General features: G+C 37.8%; 1 protein-coding gene and 1 long non-coding RNA gene across 2 annotated transcripts in view; one reads left to right on the top strand and one right to left on the bottom strand.

Annotated features, from left to right (window-relative positions):
* LOC149078992 (cell adhesion molecule Dscam1-like) overlaps nt 1-21008 on the top strand; it is a 143877-nt gene that overhangs the window by 26296 nt on the left and 96573 nt on the right. The window contains exon 2 of the mRNA XM_089241238.1: nt 12395-12706. Coding sequence (XP_089097364.1) covers nt 12395-12706 — 312 coding nt within the window. The remainder of the gene's footprint in view (nt 1-12394; nt 12707-21008) is intronic.
* Nucleotides 1-21008, bottom strand: part of LOC149078993 (uncharacterized) — a 34053-nt gene that overhangs the window by 8423 nt on the left and 4622 nt on the right. The window contains exon 2 of the long non-coding RNA XR_016193871.1: nt 7771-7962. This is a non-coding gene — a long non-coding RNA (uncharacterized LOC149078993). The remainder of the gene's footprint in view (nt 1-7770; nt 7963-21008) is intronic.

The following is a 21008-nucleotide window of genomic DNA, read 5'->3' as shown; positions in this document are numbered from 1 at the left end:
GAATTTTATGAATGTATACAATATTCTCGACTAATTTTAGCTTTTGATAATTTAAAAAAATTAATTTCGAACGTGAATTAGAAATATTAGGGTTTTTATTGTTGTTTTTTTATGTGTCCGGAATTTTACCGGCAAAACAATTCGCTGAACGGAAAGTAATTCGGTGGGAAAATGATATAATTTTTCGACTTGAGTGAATGAATGATCGAAACGGGCGTGACACTACAGCTAGCTCGCTCTCGCACACTCATTCACCATTCCAATCAGTGAATCACTAGGTAGATCGTTCTATCACTCACTCGGTGGGTCGCTCTCTCTGCCACTCACTCACACAGTATGTCACTCGATCACTCTGTCAGTAGCCCGGTCACTCACTCGATCACTCTGTCAGTAGCCCGGTCACTCACTCGATCTTTTTTCAAGATCGTTTACGCTCATTTACTCCCTATGTCACTTACTTACTCACTATATTGCTCACGTCGTCATTCACACACTAGTCGCTTATTCACACTAGTCACTGTTCATCAATTCACAAGGTTGCTTGCCCTGTTATACACTCAATCACCTGGTGACTCACTCTGTCATTCACTCACCCTGTACGATCAATAATCTAGTCTCTCACTCTGCCACTCCCTTACTCACTAACTAGGTAGCTCAAAGTGTTACTCCCTGACTAGGTTATTCACTGTGTCACACGCACTCAGACACCAGGTCACGTACTTACTAGGTCACTCATTCTGTCATTCGCTCATTCACTAAATCACTCAGTCTACCACTGGGTCACTCACTAGGTCGCCTACTCACTCACTAGGTCATTTACTCTAACCTCTAGGTCACTCACTCTGTCACACGCTCACTCACTAGTTTGTTCACTCACCAACACTAACCAATCTGCCATTCACTCACTAACTACTGTATCAGTTACTGGAATCAGCGTTTCTCAACCTATTGGTCCGCGGACTATAGCCGTACCGGACTAGAGCTAGCCATACGCTGAAAGCAGTTCCCGAAGTCCGTGTCGTGGCTTCTAGGAATGTCATGAACGGCAGAAGCAAGCTTCCAATGCTTTCTATGCCCGTTTACTGACTTGAAGTGGTTGTTCACTAAGCTATTTTGGGGGGAGAAACGGATAAACGTTGATTAAGATAAAGGAGTTGCGGGCGACAGAAACTTAAAAAACCGCGGCTGTAAGTGGTTTCGTCAAAAAGTAACAATCATTTTAATGGTCCCGAAGTTTACAAAGACGGAAGGTGGGGGATTTTGCCCGTTTCTATTTATTTAGAGCGGTCCTGCAAATGAACAGAACCAGCATATCTATAACTAGGAGAACGCCATCTATCAATAGATGACACTGACAGGTTGCCTCTTTTTTGAAATAGTAGAGTAGTAATCACATTCGTGTTTCGTCACGAAAGTTTCTGATTTCATGTAACTTTATCCTAAAGGAAAAGTTCTATTCTGGCCACAAAAGTTCATTATATCCGAAATTAAAAAAATAATTCATTATAAGCGATAATTTTAAAATGATTTCAGTGATTATTGCACGTTCACTATGACGAAAGAAACATATCGTTATAACCGATGCTTCGTAATATCCGATATCGTTATAGGCGGGCTCGACTGCATTCTCGTGATGATTGCTCTCATTGTTGCTGTATTTTAGTTATATTTGACATCCCTGTTTTTTAAGGGCATCTCTTTTCAGCCATCTCGTTGGGCATTTTGCCTGTTGTGGCCTTTGTATTCACTTACACTGGTGATAATCATGGCAAAATGTAACACTTGAAATCCATTGAGTATATGCTGGGACTTAAACATGTCCTCCCCAGCGCGACCCAACCTGCAAGGGTAAAAGGCTTATATCCCGGGAGGGACAGAGCGTGGGTCGTGTCTGGTCTGTCGGGACTTAAACATATGAATAAATGCATTTCATCGAATTTTATGAAAAATTATAAAATTATAAAAAAAGGACAAAACAAAAAATGCAAAAAAAAAATTGAAGAATTCAAAAATTTATGATTAACTCACAAGAGATTTTGAAGGCCGTTGCCAATAGGTAGATTTTTCGAGGCAAAAACCCTTCATCACCCGTGTGAACTCATTTTTCTAAACGTTTTTCCAACACCAGCGATTGCCATCATCATCATGAGGATTTCGTACATCTTCGAATTTAATATCCACTAAATGCAGGGGGGGTCTTCACCCATCTTTCACTACTTTGAAAAACAATTAAATTTCGAAAAACAAATTGTTAAAAAGTGTTGGCCACGGAAATCTATACTGTTGTAATTAGAACTATGTGATACTTTCCAGAATCAATAGTAATGTTGTGCATTTGATGCATTAAAAGGGCCGTCATAATGAATTCGGGTACATAGAGCCAAAACAGTTTTTTAGGCCTATGATTTCATATACGCTACTCATTTCGAGAGGCAAATTTTGCTATCAAAAAGGTATACATAATTACAGAATTTACACAAATGCTAAAAAATACCTTGATGGAAGAAATAATTTTAGAATTAATGAAAAAATAATCATTTTATAATTGATGAAAATTTAAAACTATAATGAAAAAAATTGTTATAAAATTACTAAAAGAAAAAGTTGCAGAACTACTGATAGAAATAATTTCAGAATTGTTAAAAGTCATAATTCATGGAAAAAATTGAGTATGTCTGAAAGAAATAATTTCATAATTAATGAACATTTAAAATAAGCGAGAAAATAATTTTAGAATTATTTCCGACACACACACAATAAAAGAAATAACTTACGAAAAAAATAATTAATTAATGAATGGAAGTTATTTGAAAATAAGTAAGGATTAAAATTTAATGAAATAAATATATTCCACAGCGAATAAAGAAAATGATAATTTGGAGAACCCTATTATCAATATAACCGAGAATACCACAGCATAACTTGGTGGCCGGCTGGCATCGTGGAAAGTTTAATTCAGCTGGCATTGTCTGAAAGACCCCTTCCTGCAGTATTGCAACCTAAACACCTCTTGAGGATGCTAACTGCTGGTGTTGGGAAAACGTTGAGAAAAATCAATTCACGACGGTGGCTTTTTTCTGCGAAAACTTCTCTTTTTTTCCAATAAGATCACTATTAAATATAAAAAAAAACTAGTATAAAATCGCAGAAAATTAGGACAGTTATAAAATGAAGAAGGAATGCGGGATTTTATGGCGGGTGTGTTTATTTATATGCCCATCTCAACAGGCTGAGCCCAATTCTTAGGCGGAGATAGACTTGGAAGCCTGGGGGGGGGGGCATGACCATTGTTGCTGGGGGGCGAGATGATGATGATGTGTCAATTCATTTATACATATAAATTATATCAATGGACTCAACCTTTGACGCTGGGGGGCATGCCCACCGTATCTCCGTCCATGGCCCAATTACAGACATGGAAAACTACCACAAACATAAAAATATAATAAAGTAATGAAAATATCGAAGAAAAGTAAAGTAATAACAATTATAATTCATCAAATGTACACGCAAAGAATTAAATTGTCAAATATATACATAATACAAAAATATATACGTGTAATGAAAATTCAAATTGATAACTCGATATAAGAAAAACAAAGCTACGTGTACACAGAGAAAAAAAAAACACGAATAATTAAATGAATTGTACATAAATGCAATGAACGGAGACAGCTAAGCAAAAGGTAACTAATATGATGATAAAATTGAGTATTTTTATTGATTGGGAAATTTCATTAATGCTTTTAATCAATTTATACTTTTTGACGAGTGCCGCTGTGATAAATTCTGTTGGTATTTACCGTTAGAATAATTTGAATACTATGTAGAACTATGGCAAAAACAAAAGTAGAACTAAAATCATGAGAAAATATATTAGGTTATTCGCTGGATGAAATGCATGTCGTCCATCAAACTCGCAGGTAATGTGCACTTTTCACAGTTCAGTGTGAAGTGCGATATTTTATGGTTTGAAACTCTTCAAGGTCTTTCTCACACGAAGAGAATAAAATATTGTTCAATCTACTGAAAAGGAAAGACGGAAAAGCTTTTCATCCGATGGATGCCACAATCGCTTAAACACAGTTTCCTTCGACTCCGTTCTCTTTACTATTATTATTGTTTTTTTTTTTTTTTTTACAGCTGATTTATAGAAGAAAGAGCGTTTTGCTTCTTCTTATCCTTTCTACGTCGAACATCACCGCATTTCGCCTTCGCAAATCCTTGTACTTTTCTCGCAAAATCCTTCAACAGGAGGGCTCTCTCTCTTTCTCTCTCTAGTCAATTCTCAAGTGAAGAAAATGCAATACAATCAGTTTTTATTTACCGTCGCATCTGACGATATATGCCTTGAGGCCAGTTTGCCCAATTTTAAGTGTCCATACGTGGCACAGAAATGGTTGATCATTACGGGTGAGGAGAAAAACTTTCATACCTTTTTTCTTGCTGGTTTTTATGAGCGAAACCTTTCTATTTTAGTGTCCTGAGAAAACACGACTAGAAAAAGATAAATAAATTCGAGAAGAAAGAATAAGCTTTCACCTCCTTATAAGACTTCTTTCCGTTTTAGTACTATTTTTCCTCTTCTCTATGCCAGCCTTTTTTTTTCTTCTCTCTGTTCCCTTTTACTTTCAGATGGATCGAACTCTGTGTACACTTCCAGTCGATACACCATTTCTCCGATCGCCCACTCACTCCAGCCACGAGAAAAGAACCTAAGATGGAAGACGAGGTAGCGCTGAAGTGTGCTGAGATTGAACCGAAAAGAGTAGGGCGCGAAGTAAGAGCGAAGAGAGAGAGAGAGAGACCCCGAAGTTATTACTCGCTGTTTTCAAGTGCCCTCTTGGGGGGAGAAGCCTGAAAAGAGATTCAAATGCTGTTACTTCTCGTATATAAGGACTTATTGGCCGCCAAAATTGCTTCTTGGCAAAACCAGGGGCCGCTATTCAATTTTCCAAATGACGCGTTGGTCTCTTTTGAAAGGAACTACTTGAAACTACGAATCTCCCCGGTTTCCAAGTACCCAAGCGTTTCGCGTGTAATTAAAAGACAGTTGATGGTTGGTTACTCTAACATGGAACCGCGCACATTCAAGAATAATTCTCAAGTCTTTTCACTGGAGGCAAAAGATCAGTTGATTGATCTCTTGAAACAGAGTGATTAGAATTTTCATATGCGAGAGGAAGAGTTCTCATAATGAGAGCGATTCCTAATTGAGTTCTTTTTCAGTCGACCCCAAATTGCAAAATAACATTCATTCTCTATCAAAGTGATCAACATACTCTCGTGCATTCGTACCTTTTTGAGCAAAGATGCGAATGCGAAACTTTATAGGGAACGTCCGCTGTCAAAGTGGATTCGTATTCAATAACGAGTCTCAAAATCATGGGTAAAAAAAAAAACGATTAGGGTTAGTATTTGTCAACAGATGAAAGATTATTAAACTAGAATGGGGGTGCACAACCACCAGCCTGCGGGCTAAATGTGGCCCGGCAAGGGGTTTCATCCAAGTAGGATGAAGGATGCATCACGAAGGATGCTCCGATAAAAAAAGTATCAATACATTCGCTCAAAACGATGCCTAGGTTACTAAACCGCATATGCACCTAGTCCTTATTGTTCTGCGGAACTTCTAATGAATTGGTACATGTTGGAATGCGCATGTACGTATAGTGAACCTGACAAGAAAATCGTTTTTTGCGTAATGCTTGTTATGTGTCGTGCTGCCGTCTGCCATCAATGTTTCTATGACTGAAGCGTAATAAATGAATCGTGGTAGACGTGTTGCTCTCTGTGGCGATAATTTCTAACGGGGAGATGATACAAATACAATACAATACAAATACAACGCCACAACAGGCAAATTACCCAACGAGGTGGCTGACTTAAGAACATCATGGATTCCCGAGCCATTTTTTGGAGGCCCTACCTACTACTGCTACACCACACATGCACCCCACCCACACCACCCCCCGCGGAACCCTCCAACGAATCGGTACATGCGGGAATGTGCGTGTACGTGTAGGGAAACCTGACGTGAAGTTTTTTTGTTTCTCTGTAATGCTTGTTATGTGTAGTGCTACCATCTGCCACCAGTTTTTCTAACTATGAGTGAAGTGTTGTGATTGAATGATTTATCGTTGTAGGACTGTTGCTCTCTGTGGCGAGACTTTTTAAGGGAGATCGGCTCGTATTTGCGCCTTGAAGTTGGGAACCACAGAAAACCAACTTCAGCCGACCACCACTGTGGGGTTCGAACCCGGATCCTCGCTCGCGAGTCCGTCACTATAATCCCGCATTTGCGCCTTGAAGTTTGGGCCACAGAAAACGAATGCTAGTCTGTCATTATGACCACACGATCATCAGTGGCTAAATGCCTAGGATGCTGACCATATTTCTCAGATTGGGATGTATAAGGGCTATCGCCAATTACCGGAAAAAATTGTCGAATGCACGTAAATTTGCCATTTATTGCAAAAATTTGCCAAATGCAAGTAAAGTTACTGATTACAGATAAAAAAATAATCAAAGGCAGCTACAGCCTTGAAAATGGTCTAAAACAAGTGAATTTGTCACCCATCGCTAAAATTGCTGAACAATCGCCAATGGCGGAAAATAAAGGCTACCGCAAATCGCAGTGGGTAAAAATATAATTCACGAAAAAAAAAACACCATATATGTTTGACAAATATGTGAATCAATATAAACATAGACAATAACTAATTATGATTATTAGAGTCATAATTATCGAAATATAATTTATAAGTCATGAAAATAATCGTAATTCTTGATTTCCAAAATTAAAATTAGCCTCGTTGAAAATGAAAGGGAGAAAAAGACCCTTTAAAAGAGAGTTGGATACAGCCTAAATTACATTAATAACGGTAAAATATGGGTAGTATATTGACCATTTCCTATAAGAGTCTGGCCCGGAATAAAGAAATATTCAAGAGCTTTTCCTTTATTGCAATATCATGATTACGTAGTGCTTTTTATGGTCGCATAATAAAATATACGCCTTCTTTTATGCGTATGTGTGTTTAGAACAAGATATTTCCCCCCATTTTATTTAGATACGGGCTATGCAATTGACTGTGAACTCTCCTTCCCAAATATTGGATTAATTACGTTGCTATTGAGCAAAGTGGCAGAAGTGACATTCACCCATGAAGCGGTCACATACTGGTATGCCTGAACAAACAGTTTTCTCCGAGTGACGTACCAAAGGAAGAAATAATCGATGCTTTCGCAGTGCAAAGAAGTCTAATGCACTTACCGAGATTGGAGAAAAGAGTGATTTTATTCCTCCGGGAAAGTGGGAATGTTTTTGATCTTGTTCTCGTTCCATCGACTCCTCCTTCACGTCTGATCCATCGTGATGACGGTTATATCAATACTTAACGTATACGTGTCAAACCAGCCATTGGATTAGCCTTTGATTTCATGGATTAGATTGACTTCGAGCCACCTGCTTCTAGCTATTGCTGGAAATATCATTATGTTTCTACCTTTGATGTAAGAAAATCTCTATCAAAGTGATAGGCACCCATTAACTTTTTTTAGATACGAAAAACTCATTACAACTATTCTTTGGTCAATTTTCTAAAATACTTTCAACGTTTTACGGTACATACATACATACAGGGTGTTCCACAGAGAGTGCCTGAAAGGAATAAAGCTTTCATGTTGATTTTAAGATTAAAAAGTGAATATATATACAGTCAAACCTCGTTAATGAGTCACTCTTGGGAGAACAAAAATATGACTTACTAGGCGGAGTGACTCGTTAAACGGAGTAAGCCATAGCTGTGTCAATTCCTGCCTGAGGACAATTGGGACTTTCAAAAAGTGACCCGGTAAGCGGAGTGACGCACTAACGACGCACCAAACACTTTGCTTTTGCTGTGAGGGATCGATACTCATGAAACGGTCGTTTACCATTGGCTGATTGGGTGACTGGAACTGAAAAAAAAAGAAATAGGTTATACACAGTTCAGGTCAACACCGTAGATTTTTCGTGAAACGCCGTGAGATGAAATCATAATAAGTGTTTAACTATATGTTTTGGTAGTAGTAATATGTAATTTAATTATCGATCTCATTAATAAAATGGTTGCACACAGACATTACAAGTCAATCGCATGCAGCAAGGGCCTGTGGCAGCTGAAGTAGCACATACTCGTTCGCGCTGAAGGCATTGGCGAAGTGGCAACGGTTATCCATCTGTGGATCTCTCGGGATAGCAGTTTACCGTGGCAATCTCCATCCATGTCCGCGCGTTGTTGCCCATCGTGTCCGCGCCGGTTGACAATACGACGGTATTCGGTAATCACGATACATACTCGTGTGGCGATGTTGCCACGCTGTTGTCCATCTTCATATTATAGCCGTCTCCTGTATCGCCCACCAACGACGTCTGCACGTGATCCGTTGACGATTGGGGTGTCGCTAGCTACTGTGCGCCTGATGGACCAGCTAAGTAGTCTCTCTCGCCATGCGCTGTTTTCCTCGTTTTCTTTAAAAAAAAAATTTAAATTTTGAAAATGATTGGACATTTCCCATTTTTATTCTCATATGCACTTCATCTTCACGTTTTAGCCCCCAAAAGAACGCTGTGTGATATTTTCGATGTGTTCGACTTGATACAGATGCTATGTTGAGAATTCCGTTACGAGCGTGCTCTTCTGAGCATTAAGCATCTAAGCTTTCCTTCAATTTATAGAAGTGACCGTTGAGGATGTGGTATACTACTTGGAATGGCATTGGACAATGAATTTTTGTATAGATTTTATTTGTTCCTTAAATCAAGATGGGTTTCGGTCCTGGGATTGACCTAGAATCCATTAAGCATGTAAACAAAGATATCCCAAGCTTGCTTTTTTGTTTTTTTCTAGAAGTTCCTTGTATTCAACATTCGTTAACGTAATTCAAGAAAACCCCTATTTTAATCTTTGCCCCGCAACAGGTTGTAGGTGTTTTAATGCTGCTGATTTCTCATCTATATAGGGCGAGGGCAACGTATTTTATGTGACCAATTTTTATACATAATGGCGGCATTAATGTTTCACAGATCAGTCATGTAAAATAAGTAAAATGTTGGTTTTCGTTTATTTTTATTTTTAATTTCAACATTGCAATGCACAATGCTGAGTGAAGAAAGGCTGAGACTGTTTATACCGTTGGATATGCATCCGCAGTTTTTGGTCTAAATTATCTATTTTTCGTTTGGCCTAACTTTGGTTTTGGTAATCAGAAGCATTCTGGTCTTTTTGATGATTGATCGGCGATGATTGGCTGCATGACCCCCTTTAGTCTCAAATAAATATGGTCACCCTTGGGTATCCATAACTTACATCTTCAGGGTAAAATCTCACGTAATCCGGCTTTTCACACACGTATATGACCTCCAAAACAAAAATTTACTCTCACAAATTCAAAAGTAAAGTTTAAAACATAAAATTGTTATTCTCTGCGTTTATTAGTCGTAAGTCATTGGGAAATGAGGTTGATTTCTCGGGAACAAAAAATTATATTGCATAGGGTAACTGAGAAAAGTGCAAGATATAACATTTTTATTTGGCCTCTAATCCAAAAAAAGCCACCTTTGAGCCGTTCTGTATTATATTGGACGAATGTCATTCAAAATATTTCAATGGAAATTCACCAAGATATATAATCTTGTATATATCATCTCTATAATCATATCGAAGTTTATTTAAATAATTTTCCCTTTTTTTTCACGTTCTAAAATCACCAAGTTTAAAAGGAAATACGAAGTTTAGAGTAAAAACTGGAAAAAACCAGGATTTTTCCAATCTCTGTCAAGGCATATTCATTCAATTCGATATATCTGTGAATTTTCATTCGAATTTTTACTTTCGCGAATTTTCATTTGATTCAATATTTCTGAATCTTTTTCATTGTTTTTCATCTCTGCGAATTTTTTATTTCATTCAATGTCTCTGCGAATTTTTCATTTTATTCAATGTCTCTGCGAATTCTTCACTTGGTTCAATATATGTGAATTTTTCATTCACTCCGGCATCTGTAAGATTTTCATTCGAATGTTTCAGACTGAAATTATTTGAATATAATAAAAAAAATGGTGCGATTTACAAATGTGGAATTTTTTTATTGCTATTTAAACACTTTAATTCTTATGTTCCAGTGCTTCATTTCTATTTACTTTTTATACCCGAGATGTTGATTTTTCCAGAACAATTCGGTCTTTCTGTTTTAATAAATCTCAATAAAATATCGACAGTTTCCAGATGAATATTAATAATTGAAAACACAGATAACATGAAAAAAAAGAGAAGTGGTCTTTGATATACTGAATCGAAGTAGAGTTACACGCATTTTTTTGCATATCGATAGGCATATGCGAATTGCTCTTCTATTTGATGTACTATTTCATGAATGTTGATGACGTTTAAAAAATATGCGTAGGTTTAAATTTGAATGCAAGCGTCTACTGAAGCATTTGTCTGTCAAAAACCATCAAGTTTTAGTAAAATGTTGCAATAGAAAGAAAGAAAAAGTTGGAATACGATCGTAAAAACATTTTTCGTCGACGTTATATATTAGAACTGTAAAAAAGAAAAAAAAAAAAAAAAAAAAAAACGAATGGATATATATATATATATATACCAAATAAAATGACTTGTTATAGTACCAGTGCTGTTTCTTGCAAACTTCTTGAATTCTTTTAGAGGTATTTGTGTGAGAAATTTAGGTTCTCAGTTGATGCATCTCGAATTGATCCATTGGATTGTTTGCGTGATTGAAATGATAAATGTGACAAAATGTTTGCATATTTAAATATTACAGCAAAATTTCGGATCACGAGTAACTTGATTTACGAGTTTTTTTGTAAAAAGTTTCAATAATTTTCGACTTGATAAACGAGCAACATTGCGCAATACCAGCAAAAATGTTGATAGTTTCAACAGATTTTGATCGATGAACCAGAAATTTCGCGCAATACAAGTACGCGTATGCGAGTTCAATTTGAAGCCAATACGAGTAGCAAGTATACCAAGGCATAGATGAGGACTCTTCCATAAAAGGCATATTAGCATTGTTTGTCGAGTCCCACGTGATAAAATTGTCTTAACGAGCTTAGGGGGGGGCGGGGGCTCCGTCCAAATCATTCTATGTGGGAAGAGGGGTGTTTTTATAATTTTTATGAAGGACCAAATCCAAAAAATATGTATACATATTATTTAAGTATTGATGCAAAAACGTTTAAAACACTTTAGGGCCCTTGTTTGTGACTTCTGCCCTCTTCCTATACCATATGGGCTCATTCGTTAAGATGTCACTGACAACGGGAATGACATTCGTAGATTATGTCCATGAAAGACTTACAAACACTCTTCTGTGTTAATGGAAGGGAGATTTAGAGCCAAGTCTCGGCTGTTTTGTAACATCCCGAGAAAAATACCAAATATGAATTGAAATAAATTAATGTAATATAAATCACCCTCCAAACTCTATCTTTTAAGAGTAGCGATGGTGGGAAGGAGACTGTCGTGGAACGAATAATTTGAGTCCCCATCATTTTTCTTTTGGGGGACGTTTAATTCGATATTAAAGTGTTTTTTTTTAGAATGAACGAATCACGATCGCCAACCGGCTTTAAACTGTTTATATATGTTAAGGTAAATGTGATAAATTTGGTTATTCTATGCATAATAATAAATAGCGATTAGTGTAACACAAATCATTTTGGCAAGTTTGATAAATTTCGAGAATTTATCACATTTACCGATGATTATGTATAATATCAAGTTCGTACTTGTAAATATGATAAATCGTCAATCGAATACCTAATTTTATCGGTCATTTTGCTCTAACGTCAGTCTAGAATGATGGGCTCGGTTCGATCGGTGATGTTGAAAAAAAAATATATATAAATTGATACATGTTAACACGCACGCACAAAGAAAGCTAACATTACAAGCTGATAATAATTTATACGTTTCCATCCTTATATATATATAACACTTATTCTCATTTAATTAATTTTGTACCGCAAAATATGTGTAGTGAATCCATCACGTACGGGGAAACATAACTCGTGATAATAATATTTAAGTGATATTTCCTCATAAACTTTTCAACATTTATCATACTTACCAAATTCATTTGGGAACAGTCTTCTTTACAGAGATGAGTGGTGATCAAGCACGAGCGTAATTACCGGCGATTATTGATAATTCACGATTGATCAATTAATCGCCTGATTATTATATTTTGAATATATCCAGTTCCTGCACATTCATTGACAGGAAATAATTTTTTAGTGATTAAGTTCGGTACTGAATTTTAAGTTCCGACAGTAAATTAAGTATTTCATTTAAACGAAACTATGTTTTGCTATCCATTCCAGGTGGTGACCGCCGTAGAGGACCGTATTTTGTTCGAGAACCTCCGTTCAAAGAAGAATTTCTAAACAGTACAGGGACAGTGATCCATTGCGCCGCAAGAGGCCACCCGCTACCAAAATTGTATTGGATACACCAAGATGGCTCGGTGGTAGCAGATCTTCCGGGATTGAGGCACTTCAGACCTGACGGTGCACTCGTCTTCCATACTTTCTCCGGTGAACAATACAGGCAGGAGGTACATGCCACGGTCTACAGATGCGTCGCTTCCAATTCGATAGGGTCCGTCCTCAGTAGGAAAGTAAATGTTCGAGCTAGTAAGTTATAAAAGATACTTTAATTTTATATAGAGGTTGATTACTTAATATTTCTCTTGACGCATTTTTTGCTGTCGAAACATTGACGTCAGAGGGATACTTCAATTACAAAATATATTCAAATGACGTGTAGAGATCGGATGCATCAATTTGGCAAGGAATTGTATAGTTATTAAAATAAATAAAAATTGTTTATGCAGACACCCTGTACTCAAAAATCAAATTTGAAAGTTGTTGCCCTATCTCTCCTGAGTCCAAAAAAAAAAAGAAAGATAAATAAAATCCGCGTTTCCTAATGCAATATTCGCTGATTGAATTCGAAATTAGGGAAAAGTTCGGAAAGAAGAGCATAAATCAGGGAAAAAAGCGTTCTTCGTTAGTTTATGTTATTTTTCCTTCCAACTTTCCTCCGATTTTTTAATTCAACTATCTTTGCGAACATTGCACTACAACGTGTAAGTTTTTTTTTTTTTGCTGGCATGCATGAGGGACAGTGCAATAAATTCCTTCTTGGGTTTTTGAAGAGAGACTCCCGTACAAAAATTTGATTTTTCTTCTTAACTATACACCCCCCCCCCCTGCACCATGAATGACATGTCTGATCTCTACACGCCATTTGAATATTTTTTCCTTATTGGATGTACGCCTGAAAGATCAACGGTTCACCGGTAAAATGCAGCAAGAGGAATAGCTCTGTACATTCATAAAAAACATCCTTGAGTGTTGTCTCTAGTGATACGCTTGTAGTGATGAGCTGCGAATATTTGAAATAGCAGTTCTAGATAACTATTTCTATTGCTTGCAAATTTCACATATTGCATAAACATCAGGTAATATCTTTCCCGAAGCTGAGTATTCAAGTATCGTGGTGGAATTGTTGATTGCAGGTACGTACTACTAAAAAAAAAAAAAAGGTGCGCCTATCTATAAGCAATGACCAATAAATAAATACATTTTTTAAATTCTGCGTTTAATATGTTGTGGGACTGCTATTAACTTTAGCATACTTTATATCTGAAAACAGACAAAAAAATAAAAACCATCAAACAAAACCAAATACAGATATTCGGAAACTTCACAAACTGTAAATTAATATACATCGCTGATTGGTTCAATTCATTGCAATTTAGCAAATGTGAACGTCATATTAAAGAGACTGCAGCTAGATAATGATAGTTTTAAGCTTAACAGCCTCTACGTATAGCCAGATATTGTAGTATAAGTTGCTTATATTCGTTATAGGAACATTCACTTGAAATTATTATTTCACACATTTAACGCAAATCATCAAAATATATTTACATTAAATTTTTAAAGCAAACATTTCAGTTAGATTTAAAGACTGATAAACAAGTTTTCAAGCTTAAAGACGTATCCTTAGTATTTGTTATATAGAAGCAAATTGCCTCTAGGAGAATTATATATTTTTTTTGTCACAACCTGCTAAGTTCTACACAATTCTAGCCTCGCTATCAAACTCCAGCATAAAAACCCCCCAAAAAAGAAGACATGTACATGAGTTTTTAATCGGAAAATGGTAATAAATTATTAGTATAAATTAAAAGCATATATATATCGTAGAAAAATAATTATAGAAACCGAAAATAAGGGATCGATAGAAACTATTAATTCGCGGAAAGAATAAATTAATATAAGTGCACCATTTCCCTTTCTCTTGCATCGGAAAGAAAATAATTTAATTACGCGACTGTCCCACAAGGTATTAGAACGTCGAACTTTTCACGTTAACTAATGAGAAAACGTGTACAGTATCGGAATAATAACAAAAAAAATATATATATTGTGTGTGTACGTACTTTATAAAACAGAGTTGTTCAACCATCACCTTTCAAAAACAGAATTTACTTCATTTATACGAAACTTTTTTTTTCAATTCCATGAATATTAACTCATGGGAATCGGATGTTGTGCCGGATGTAATTTTTTTCCCATTCCCACAGAAAACTCATATTCAGCAAAATGTGAATAAAAATAATAACAATATAAAAATCACTGAGAAAAATGCCAAACAACGTGCGAAAAAGGAAAAATTTCAATTTTGTATAAATCTTTTTTCTTCTATATATGTATAAAATGGAGGAAAAAGATATTTTTCTATCAAAGAAATTCAGAACAGCGTGAAGTTGCTTACGCCGCTGTTCTCCAGTAGCGTAAGCAGAGAGGAAGGGGTATGGGGAATGGTGGTTCGTGCGATCCAGCTTCTCTCGCTCTTCATCACATAGCCAGCCCACTACCGAAAAGGCAGCTAAATTTCACCCGATCGATGGCAGAATGGGTTGCTACTGCGAAAAGTAGACCGTGTATGTACTCCACAGGGTCGTTTAACAGGGTGGAGAAGTGCGAAACGGCGAGAGGTGTATTAATCGTTTGCAAAAGCGAGGTGTACTCTGTCCGTGAAGGAGAATGGACCGTGAGAGAGAGAGAGAGAAAGCGAGAGATATGACATGCGAAACTGAGCTCTGGGAATTACAGGAAGCGACTGTCGCAACATGGTTTCGCTCACAATTTCGTCGCTAAGCAGCGACCTGTTAGAAGAATGACTTGTACCATCGCTGGAATGGGTCCGGGATTGTACGCGGATTCGAGTTTCATCTCGCAACTGATATCGCGATACATTTTAAATTTCACTTTAAAAGACATGATGCGTTATTTTAACTTCGTATGTGTTTTATAACGGCAGCGCTGTTGAGAAACAGAAATTCAAGAGTAATTGGTTGTAGCAAGGGGAGCTATATGAAAAAAAGAAGGAAAAAAAAAAAAGAATTGCCTACTTTTATTCAACCTGGTGCACTACCAAAGTTGAAACACTACCTGAGGAAAAATCAACATATTTCAGTGCACGTACATTACATACATCAAGAGAAGAAATTACCATCTGGGTTTTTATTTTTATTTTTGTTGTTCTGGACTACTTTATCGCACACCAACACTGCTCATATTGCCATACGGCGATTTCCTACGGATGGAGTTATGTGGGGAATAAAGACGCCATCTATCGGTGGTCACCCCAGTCCCAGTATGTAAAGAACTTGTTTCCGATATTCTTCATACTGTAACCCCCTTACGGTAACCTTCATGATGGAAGACGATCATCTTACAGTACCAATGCGCTACTAACGCGTCCTTTTGTTCTGGACTGAAGTCAGTTGTAAAATAAGTACTGATAAGAAGTTTAGCGTATTCGGTGACCGCATTTAACCACCAATAGATATTTTCCCATATACCAATAGTCATATTCTGAAGACGACTTTATGTCCGAAAACTGTCTATGCCGAAACGAATTTCTCTTCAAATGTGTATAATTAGTTGAGACAGCACAAGTCGGCATTCAGATACTTCGATTGCCATCCAACAAGTCCTATCTCAAATTAAATCGGGAGACTGGATGTTGTAAGATAGTAGTCAGTTTCAGGCTCTTCCTGGATCTGCCGAGGAATTTGGTGGCTCAAATGTGCTCAGAGTAAGGGCACGACATCGTAAAGTCAATGTCACGATGGGTTTTTTTTGGTTCATGATATATTTACTGTAGTTAAACTGATCCCATATTTCGAAAGGTTAGTTTCAGTTAGTTTTCTAAAAGATCTAGTCAGCAATCATCATGTGTCATAAGATATGGAGTCTGCTTGGCTTTTTCAACTCAAAGAGCTCACTGAGCACACTGAAAAATCAGACACACATCCGGATTCTCATATCCATGAGAATTATCGAACCCTTTCCGAAGGGTGTATTGGGAAAAGTTCACTTATGGGATTTTTTTTTTCATTCTGAAACATTAGAAACGGATGAATTAAGATGGAAATAATTTTTAAATATCTTTAAACTCTTTGCTTTCTGGCGGCTTTTTCGGTATTTAATTGGTACTTTGTAATCCGTACTCTTACTAGCCAGATTCCGTAATCACGATTTGCAGACAGACCCCCTAGATGTTAGCTTTTGTATTTTATCATAATCTATATACAGTAAAACTTCGATTAACCGTCACCGTCCGGACCAGGGCAGTGACGGATAACCGAATAGACAGATAATAGAAATATCTTAATGCTTATGTACAGTGACGTGATTTCACTATGGGCTTGGGATAAAAAATGAGAATAAAATCCTTTGAACTGAATAATATTATTTCATTTTTTTTACAAAACGATTACTATAAACTTCAATATAGGGTTAGCCCAGACAGTGGCGACATAGAAAATAGCGTCCATTTTGTTGTATATCTTCCAAAATTCTTTGACAGTCATCAGATAAGAGCAAGCCTTCAGTAAAAGCTTTTCTGTAACACGTCGCTGCTTCATAATTTCAATAATATCATGGTCCATAGGCTGTATAAGTGGAGTTCTATTCGCTGGGAGAAAGAGGCAAGTTATTTGGCCATCATCTGATGAAGGTGAGCATCACTTTTGAGATCACAAGAGGGGTGTGTCGGGGCATTGCCCATTAACAGTAGTGCTTCCTGTGGTTACTGCTTTTCGGTCATATGAGCTCTAACTTGAGACACGAAAACTTTGTGGAAAAATTCTGTAAATATTGTCATCCGAGCACTTTTTTGGCATAATACACTGCTGGCCACCCAAATTGCAACACCAAGAAAGACAAGAGATATCGCAACAATATTTATTTTGTAGATAACATGTTGACCAAGCATCAAATGATTAAATTTATAGACTTCTGTGAAGTGTGGTTCCTGCCAAAATCAGTAGCCAGAGTAGCCGCCATTGTTGGAGATCACCGCTGTCACACGCCTCGGCATTGATTCAAAGAGACTTTGGATGTGTTCTTGGGGTACAGCAGACCAAGCAGCTTCCACGCGTTGCCAAAGTTGATCTGGTGTGGCAGCTGGGGATGTAATCTGGGTCAATCGTTGAGCAACCATGGACCACATGTTTTCTATCGGCGAAAGATCCGGAGAGCGAGCTGGCCAGGGAAGCAATTCAATCTGGCGATTGACGAAGAACCTTTGGACAATGCGTGCCACGTGTGGTCGCGCATTATCCTGTTGAAATATGGCTGTGGGCAAGCCCTGAAGGTAAGGAAGGACAACTGGCTCCAACACCTCGGAGATGTAGCGCTGGCTTTTTAAAGTACCGGCAATGCGTACTAGAGGAGTGCGAGAGTGATATCCAATACCGCCCCATACCATAATACCCGGTGCAGGACCAGTGTGGCGGTGCATAACGCAGCTGTTCAGCATCCTCTCTCCACGGTGTCTCCAGACTCGAATCCGACCATCGTGGTGTTGCAGACAGAAGCGTGACTCGTCAGTAAAGACAATTTCATTCCATTGTGCCGTCCACATCCTTCTTTCATCGCACCATTGGCGGCGGAGACGTCTGTGGTTCTGCGTCAAGGGTAGACGAAGCAATGGACGTCTTGCGGACACACCACTCTGCTGTAAACGGCGTCGAATGGTACGCGCAGACACTGGATGATGCGGTACAGACTGAATGTGCTGTGCTATGGTTCGTGATGTGGCTGAGCGATCCGTCACTGCCATACGCACAATACGCCTGTCATCACGTGAAGTGGTGCACTGAGGTGGATGCGATCGCACACGTCGGTCCGTCGTACCCTCCTGCATCCAACGATCACATATCCGCATTACAGTTGTTTGGTTTCGTCCAACACGACTACCGATTTCCCTGAAAGATAATCCACAATCTCGGTAGGCCACTATCCTTCCTCTGTCGAACTCGGATACTTGATCAAAAGATGATCGCTGTTTTCTACGAGGCATAATTGATCGTTTTTTTGAAAAAACCACAAGAAAAACACAATTTCCGTACTTCAAATCCTCGAAATCTCCAAGCCTTAAATAGCGCTTTGAAGTGGCGCCACAGGCGCGCGTGATGTGTGTCTGCGCTGAAATTCTAATCATTTGCATATCTCACCTCCGCTAATGCATGTTGTAAATTTCATATTATTTGCATGCTTCCTTCAGGGTGTTGCATTTACGGTGGCCAGCAGTGTATTTTACCGGAAATGCGTTCATACTTAAATTTTTGAAGCACGTTTTTTTTTTAATTTACCAATTATAGTACACGCAGGAGTAATCTATGATTGCCAGTGACATTATAGCACAGACCATAGCAGTGATCCGATCTTTTTGGACCTTAAAATCAGATGCTGTCTTTTCGTTTTTTTTAACGATGGTGGATAACAGAAACTGATGGTTAAACGAGGGACGGTTAAAATCTCGAAGTTTTACTGTACTTATAATTTCTCTTTCTCTATCCAAAAAACACAAATATCTAGGGAGGGAGAAGATAACATATAGGAGCCTTCCTGTAATCATAAAGGGCAGTTACAGCAATTAAGTACCGTTTTCTTCTGGTGTCAATTAAACATTGACATAGGACCGCAAAAGGTTGGAGATCGGAAACCCCCGCATTGTTTTTGGTGAGCAATCATTTTGTTAATAAAATAGTTTTGCGCTTGTTGACTTTACAAGCACGCTCTTGTAGAATCAACTTCATAAATTTAATGAAGAAAAAATTAAAATGTGAACCCATGTACAGCTTGAACATTTGCACCACATATTTGCAAAAACACACACACACATTCACTAAAACTGGCATAGAAAATATCCTCCAGCGGTAAATGTCCGAACTGAAAGGTTTTTCTTGTTTTTGGCTCAACTTCCTTTTCACGCCTTCATCAACGGGCATTCCTAAAGTTTTGTAGCTTACTGATAGGTAATTAAAGCGGTAAACAACATAAAACCAGCAAATTTAAATTATAGGCATGTGCAAGAGCAAAAAATTATGTTCGATTTAATATTCAAACGAATTTATTCGGATTCGTAAGTTTCCATCAAGCATGTCTAGCTAGTTTCCTAGGTAATGAATTCGTCAGTTGCCAACCACAGAAAAAAATCAGAACCGTATTGAAATATCAAACGAATCTCGTAGATGATTAGGTTGGAGATATTCTCGTCCGATACGAATCGATTCACCTTGGGACATGGATGAAGGAGAAAACTCGTAAAACAAGGTACGCTCTGACATCTTTGATAGGTTTCTTCATCAATTCTACGTACTTCTTTTTCCCGGTTCCTTCTCAGAGGAAAAATGATAAGCTGACATTAATTTATTTCCTCAACATGACCTCGATATCAAGAAGATAGAGTTTGCATCTCTGAGTAAATGCAATCACTTCTCCGTCTCTTGCCCGTGATCAAACACAGAACCTAATCGAATTACGGGAGAAAATCCACTCGAGATTACTCGATAAACTAATGGCACGATCAGCCGGGAAGAATGTCCACCCACGGCTTGGAACGGACTCAGTACGAATAGTACGTAGCAGTGGTAGTATTCGGTGCGTGTACAACGTATATGTCCTCTCAGTTCGTGATTATAAAATCATTCACCGCTTCGACCTGTCATCACCTAATGCGAGATATGCATCTTCAGGTCGTTAAAACAGAGACAATGGGCTTATCTTGCCGGCAGTTACCGAGAGCACGAGGACATAAATGCCAAAATCGTTAATGTTTTGCTCCCGCTAATCTGATCTAATAGCGTGATTGATAGCTAAGGCTACCTGTCCCCTTTGAGAGATCAATATGAATGCATTACTTGGAGCGAGCCATGTCATGAATCATGTATTCTAAGGATGCATTGTGTTTTGGCTGAGGAGCGGAGGGATAATTAATATTTAATTAAATACCGTTCACGTTGGCTCACTAAATGGCTCCGACATGCATTTCAGACGTACGATAGGAACGATAAACGAGAGGAAATGCGCACTACGGTGCAGAAGCGACATCCTTGCCTTTATAACCAGTCAAATAAGTGCATTACTTATTATTAACTAAATTGGAAATGACTATCGAGCTCATCCTTTGGATTTCTAGTTCAGCACAAGCACACGCGAGTTTTAATCTCACGTCATTTGAGATTACGATAAGTAAAGGATGTAATCAGAAAATGGTTTCATGGAGCCTGCGGAGTTTAGATCGATTTCATTGTTTCATAAAACGATTTGAATCATTTCAGTGATAAGAAATATAGAAGCAATAGGCTTATCCTAAGACTCATTACTGGATGAAAATATATTAAAATATATATTAGTAAAAGCAAAAAACAATTATCATTACAATTATGACATCATCGTAATCTACTTGGATGGCTACTGTCGTGATGAAAAGAAAGTTAGACTCTGGTTAACTGGTCCGGACTGTAGGTCAGACCAATTAAGGTGCCGTGGTTCAGATCAATCGGGGGGACATATTAGGGATTCATGTTGCAGATTAGTTAGGGAGTGTGTTTCAAACTATTGAGAT

This window comes from Pholcus phalangioides, unplaced genomic scaffold (genome assembly GCF_987345545.1).
Source record: "Pholcus phalangioides strain wild (caught in Gottingen) unplaced genomic scaffold, Ppha-v1.0 ptg000013l_1, whole genome shotgun sequence".
Classification (NCBI taxonomy): domain Eukaryota; kingdom Metazoa; phylum Arthropoda; class Arachnida; order Araneae; family Pholcidae; genus Pholcus; species Pholcus phalangioides.
The sequence above is the reverse complement of the archived record's forward strand: the minus strand, read 5'-3'. Positions and strand labels throughout refer to the sequence as shown.